Raw genomic sequence first — 6,501 nt, 5'->3', positions numbered from 1 at the left:
CATACTCAAGATTAAACTGTGATGCAACAATCCAAAAATATATAGTTTACTATTTAAAATATACTACATATAAATGGAATAATAGTAACCTATTAATTCGTCTAGAAATATAAACGTTGATTACGAGACATTCTAAATGTCAAATAATATATTAAAAAAATTCTTTTATTTAGAACTTAAAAAAGAATACATTTGAAAATGGGTAAATACATTCTACAAATAAAGCTAGGCAGATATTGTGCACATACAGTATACTGTATATGTCTGTATAAAATTTATAAGACTTACTTATACTTATATATATATATATATATATATACACATATCATACTAATATAATAGTATAATATTATATTACAATATTCACAAATTCCCAGTATATAAGTAGATCTTATTTGCGAGCGCGCAATTTCAATAACTCGAAAGAAGAAATCGTAAAAAATCTAAAACTTTCTATTATGTTTTTATATTTATGTGGAAAATTGTTCATTTCTACCATCGTTAAATGTTCCGTGAATGATTAAATAAAAGTTAGCCAATATTCTGAACGATTTTGTTAAACGTGAGAAATAACGTTCAAGATAAGAGAACGCATTACAGACAAGGAGATACGGTCCTGAATTCAACCGTAAACCGCCTGTCTGGTTGAGCACGCACCCGCGTCCCTCAAAGGAGAAGAAGTAACAAAGACAGATGGTGCTCGTATGTTGGCTCGCAGAAACCTGTTCCTTCAGAACTTTTCCGTTTTCTTAATTTTTGTTCGTTCAAATTCCGTCTGCGTCGAAAAATAGTTTTATTTCTGATCATAATCGATAACTGCCAATCCATAGAGTATTCTTAAACAACAATCATTTCGCTTACCGTACTATTACTCATATTTCTTTTTTCGCTTTGTTTCCTCTCTCTCTTTCACCTCCTCTTTTTCTATCTCTCATTACTTAGCTGTCTGCACTCTCCACAGACAATGCATTTTTTGCTCGACTCCAGACCCATTGTCGTGGGAGGTTGGAATTTTAACGTAGAAAAATTTGTACAAATAAATATATGTACATTTACTCAAAATCTAAAGCAAACTTGATACTTTTGGCATTAACACGCCTTGAACAGCCAATATTATGTGTAACATATATTGTAAAGGAGAATATCGCAGCTCACATCAATTACATTCCTGATCAATAAAAAATTTAACGAGTTATTATAAATCAAATTAATATTATTATTAACAATTTTTCTCCAATATTTTTTACATTTATTTGTTAAAAAACATGAAGTTTGAAAAGCCATTCGGCGAGAAATGTTTAATATTACTTTAGAAAACTATTTCCCACGTTAACGAATCGAAAACCTTGAACTGCGTGCAGACATCGCAGAAATTTTCTCAGGAACCAGTACAGTCGTATTAAAGCATGAGGCGGACCCCCAGCAAGTTGTCTCTTCAAAATACTTGTTTAGCTATGAGAAATTCTCCTTTTTTCGCATCCCAAATAAATAGGGATGAACCTGCATTGGAATAATGGCATAGCAAGCAGAGTACTTACTCCATACTCTGGAGAGTCAAACCCTTAGAGGGGTCGTTGGACCAAGATGCTATACAAATTATCATAATAAAAAAATATTTAAATGTAATCTTATACTAAGCTTTAGTTTATCTTTTCTGTCCCTTTTCTTTCCTTTCCTTGTTTTCTTTTCTCTCAAATTGTTTTAAAATATTTTTTATCATGTTATAAACAGCTTACGTTTTGCACTTTTTTATCGTAAGGATACAAATTACATTCATAATGAGTTAGTAAGAAATTATTTAAAACTAAAACTATTAACAAATCTACTAAAGGTGATACACTCCAATAAACATTAATTATTATACGCTGATTTTTTATACTTATTGTTAGAGTGATTTCAAATAATGGCGGTTGGATCATCTGAAAGATGATTTAAACAACGAAAGTTAACTCTAATTTGGTATAGAAGCGATGACGTCAGAACTCAGGCATTATGTAGTAGCATAGCTTTCCTATGAAGCATGCTCTCTACTGAGTTGGGTATATTTATGCTTGTCTCAATCCTCAATGTAGTTTCGTGTAGGATGTGAATGAATGTTGTTTATACGTGAAAGAACCTACGTGGTTTTTACTATTCTAATTGCATTCTACTATTTTCCATTTTACAATGAACCAATATAGTACGATATCGTTATAGAAACCCTAACATACATATCTATTAGAAGATGGAAATTATCAGCTTGAAAATATATACGACAGTGATCGTAAGCTTTTATTGTTTGGGCGTTGTCGGACAATATGAATGGCAAGCCAGAGATGCATTTAACGAAATTCGTTTAAAAATGGACAAGATCAACGAAGAAAATTGCCCTATTCAACATCTCGGAGATCTCTATCTACCGGAAGACGCAGTCTCTCATTTACCTGACATCAAAGATATCAATATTAATCCTGTGTTTCCAAATAGAACTGCTTTATTACATCTTCATAACATGGCTCTTAGTAGATCATTTTTTTGGAGTTATATTTTACAATCCAGATTCATACGACCTGCTATCAATGATACATATGATCCAGGCATGATGTATTATTTCTTATCAACAGTCGCCGATGTTTCTGCAAATCCACATATAAATGCTTCTGCTATATATTTTTCACCAAATATGTCTTATTCGCCATCGTATCGAGGCTTTTTTAACAAAACTATGCCTAGATTTGCTCCACGAACGTTTAGAGCTGATGATTTTAACGATCCTATACATTTAGAAAGAATGTCCACAAGAAATACATTTAACGTACAAGATCTTGGTGCATTTGCCAGTGGTAGCCTTAGCGAAGATTATACAACAGATTATTACCGTATAAATGAATGGTAAGCAGAAACTTGATTAATATTTGTATATGCTCTATAATTAATTATACATTGTTCTATATTGTCAACTTTATTCATCTAGGTACAAGAAGTGGTTACCAGATAATGTTGACAAAAGGCACGATACTAAAACTACTTATCAAGTTGAAATTAGATATGCTAACAACACTAATGAAACATTTACATTTCATGGACCGCGCGGTACTATTATAAAAATTAATGGATTAAAGCAAACAAAACTATACTATGTTAATTTTTTTCTTTCTTCATTTTATATAGGTGCGGATGAATATCCTGGGCCAGTAAGATGGACCAGACCATATTATGATTGTGGAAGATCAAATCGATGGCTCGTAGCAGCAGTTGTACCTATCGCAGATATTTATCCAAGACATACAGGATTCAGACATATCGAATATCCAACGTATATATTTGTATATTGTCTGAATTGGACCAATTTGTTTCAACTCTATTTTAAACTACTTACCTTTGTTTCAGCTATACTGCCATATCAGTAATTGAAATGGATTTCGAACGAATAGATATAAATCAGTGCCCAAAGGGAAAAGGAAATAGTGGTCCAAATAAATTTGCAGATACTGCTAGATGTAAAACAGAAACTACCGAGGTACTAAGCATAAAGAGACTACTGTATATTTAATATTGATCAAAAAACTTGTTTCTTCTCTAATCTAACTTGTATATCTTTATGTAGTGTGAACCATTACATGGCTGGGGTTTTCGAAGAGGAGGATATCAATGTAGATGTAAACCAGGTTTCAGATTGCCAAATGTAGTACGACGTCCATATTTAGGTGAAATTATAGAAAGAGCAACTCAAGAACAATATTATAATGGGTTCGATTGCTCCCGAATAGGATGTAAGCTTCAGTGGTTTTACCGTCTTTACTTCATTTTCTTTCCTCATTATATTCTATATTGTTCATAATATCATACCTTTTTAACTCATAGGGATTCATAAGATGCCTGTACAATGGGAGAAGGCAAAACCAGATGTTAGAGAAAAATATCTTGAGCAGTTTTATCATTACAGAAATTATTCCATTGGACCAGAAGCATTAAGATCCGAACAAATTAATATCGACCAAACTCTTAAATTTATTTTAAGTATCAATTCAAAAACTTGCAAGAGGTCTGCTAAGAAATCTTTATATTCTTACGCTTTTGTTCCTTTTTTTTTTTTAAAGTAATCTTGTAAGTAAAACGATAAAAATTATCTTGTCTATATCATTTCAAATTACAGTTACACAGAAGAAGATTTAACGTTACTTGGAGATATAGCCTTTGGAGCCAAAGAATTTTTTGAAAATGAAGCAAAAATGGCAACTAGATTAGCAAACTTTATTAGTGCATTCCTACAAACTTCTGATTCTCATGAAGTTTATTCAGGTAAAAGAGTAGCAGATAGGCCACTTACTGAAGATCAAATGATTGGGGAGACATTAGCTTTAGTTCTTGGAGACACTAAAATATATTCTGCTGAAATGTTATGGGACCGTAATAAATTCACAAATAGAACCTTCTTTGCTCCATATGCTTATAAAACTGAATTAAATACTCGAAAATTTAAAGTTGAAGATTTAGCCAGACTCGATGATCCAGGTAAAATTGGAATTGAGTTGAACAATATCATTGCTATTAAAATATAATTATTCTAAAGATATCTTTTTATGTTATAGGTAATGTTTATACAAAAAAGAATTATTTTAAATTGCTAAAACAAAGATGGGCAACAAATTTCGATGAATTGGAAAAGTATTACATGAAGATAAAGATTAGATACAATGAAACTGGCGAATACCTTAAAAAGTATGAGCATTATCCCAATTCTTACAGGTAATTATTATTAAAAAAGGAAATTAGATCATTTAGATCTAATGAGATCACATATGAGAATACTCTACTCATAGTATTAAAAATGAAGAAAAATCGATCTCGTAAATAAAATTGATTTTAATGTCTGGGAATACATATTCGTTTGTATAGGGCAGCAAACCTGAATCACGGACATTGGACAACTCCGTACTTCGATTGCAACGGCAAAGTAAAGAAATGGGTAATTACCTATGCATCCCCATTTTTTGGCCTGGACAGCTTGAAAAAGAAACTGGAATTCAAGTAAGTATATTTCTATCCACATGGACAACCAAGAAAGGTATAGTATATGCATGAGAAATCGAATGTGAGATAGTCCAGAAGGATAGAAAACCTGTTTGGGTTCAAAGAGAGAAGATAAAAAAAGAAAGATCATACATTTTATATTAAAATCTTTACAGAGGTATTGTGGCTGTTACCATGGATCTACTTCAACTTGATATCAATCAATGTGATGATGTATTTCACGCTCCAAATGCATTTAAGGGTACACACAAGTGTGATAAGAAAACTTCATACGTAAGAGATACTATTTACTCTTAAATTAAATATTTATTTAATATTCCCACTATATCGTATGTGTATGTGTGCAGGCGTATGTATATATATTTATCGTTGTGTTAATATATGTGTATATAGTGCGTGCCAATTCTTGGAAGAGGCTTTGAAACAGGCGGATACAAATGTGAATGTAAGCAAGGTTTTGAATATCCATTCGAAGACTTAATCACATACTATGATGGCCAATTAGTAGAAGCTGAATTTAATAATTTAGTTAACGATGAAAAAACTAGGTAATTGACATTATATGAATCGATATAATTATAATTTTAATATATGATTGTTTGTAACATAACTGGTGTCTTAACATAAACATTTATTTCGCAGATACGATATGTTCAAATGTCGATTAGCTGCTGCCACGTCGATTCAAGTCAATTGGATATTATTATTGGTATCGATAATATTGTATCATTTTATAGGAGATAATTACCTCGTAGTAATCTCGTAATAATGCGACGCACTATTATATTAATCATCAAGATATGATTTTAAGAATATAATCCGTCCACTAATGTAGAATGACATCCGTCCATTCGGATAGTACAATCGGGCAAGGGGTGACGAATTTTCAAATTCAATTTTCTTAAAAACGATATTTCAAACGGAAAAGATTTTCTTTTTCAACATATTTTTCCTTATACAATCTATATACTTCCTGCCTGTTTATATTACCCGACCTAAAACACTCTGTATAATATCGATTATTGTACTGTTGTACTACCTTTTTGAGAGCACTTTTGCTTGTTTTGTTGTTATAGTTATTATTATTAATTCGCAGAATATTGGTAATGAAATGAAACTCTGTGAAGTTTTCAACAAATGATTCTATTAGAAAAAAAGTTAACAAAAATACTTTTGGAAATTGTTATTCTTATAAATTGTTCATTTTTAAATTATACTCTTGGTATTACTGTATACTACAGTTTATGCTATATTGAAATTAATCATTTAAACTATATTTTATTGTATGTACATGTTAGTACTTTGGAAAACATAACTTATGATATACATTTATTATTGTTATAATATAATGTCATTTTTAATCATTTTGTATTTTTTATACTATAACAATGTATTGTAAATATAATTAAATCAGCTTATTTTACATATTTTGTACCCAATTACTTTACCTTACTTCTTGTAAGTATTTAAACACTTAATTTTATTTTA

General features: G+C 30.7%; 1 protein-coding gene across 1 annotated transcript; it reads left to right on the top strand.

Moving 5' to 3' along the window:
* Positions 1-2,052: 2,052 nt before the first annotated feature.
* Positions 2,053-6,440, top strand: LOC117157819 (uncharacterized). Its single transcript, XM_033336098.2, has 12 exons — positions 2,053-2,871; positions 2,954-3,072; positions 3,151-3,295; positions 3,370-3,499; positions 3,587-3,752; positions 3,844-4,024; positions 4,136-4,494; positions 4,572-4,728; positions 4,879-5,010; positions 5,169-5,286; positions 5,407-5,561; positions 5,656-6,440. The coding sequence occupies exons 1-12, from the start codon at positions 2,225-2,227 to the stop codon at positions 5,777-5,779; spliced, it is 2,433 nt and encodes an 810-aa protein (XP_033191989.1). The 5' UTR covers positions 2,053-2,224; the 3' UTR covers positions 5,780-6,440.
* Positions 6,441-6,501: the final 61 nt, after the last annotated feature.

Source organism: Bombus vancouverensis, chromosome 8, assembly GCF_051014615.1.
Source record: "Bombus vancouverensis nearcticus chromosome 8, iyBomVanc1_principal, whole genome shotgun sequence".
Classification (NCBI taxonomy): domain Eukaryota; kingdom Metazoa; phylum Arthropoda; class Insecta; order Hymenoptera; family Apidae; genus Bombus; species Bombus vancouverensis.
Note: the sequence above shows the minus strand (reverse complement) of the source record. Positions and strands in the feature narration are given on the sequence as shown.

Coding starts and splice junctions, on each gene's coding strand:
- LOC117157819 (XM_033336098.2), top strand. CDS start 2,225: ATGGAAATTATCAGCTTGAAAATATATACGACAGTGATCGTAAGCTTT. Junction 3,073..3,150: donor TACATTTCATGGACCGCGCG/GTACTATTATAA, acceptor CATTTTATATAG/GTGCGGATGAATATCCTGGG. Junction 4,025..4,135: donor AATTCAAAAACTTGCAAGAG/GTCTGCTAAGAA, acceptor TTCAAATTACAG/TTACACAGAAGAAGATTTAA.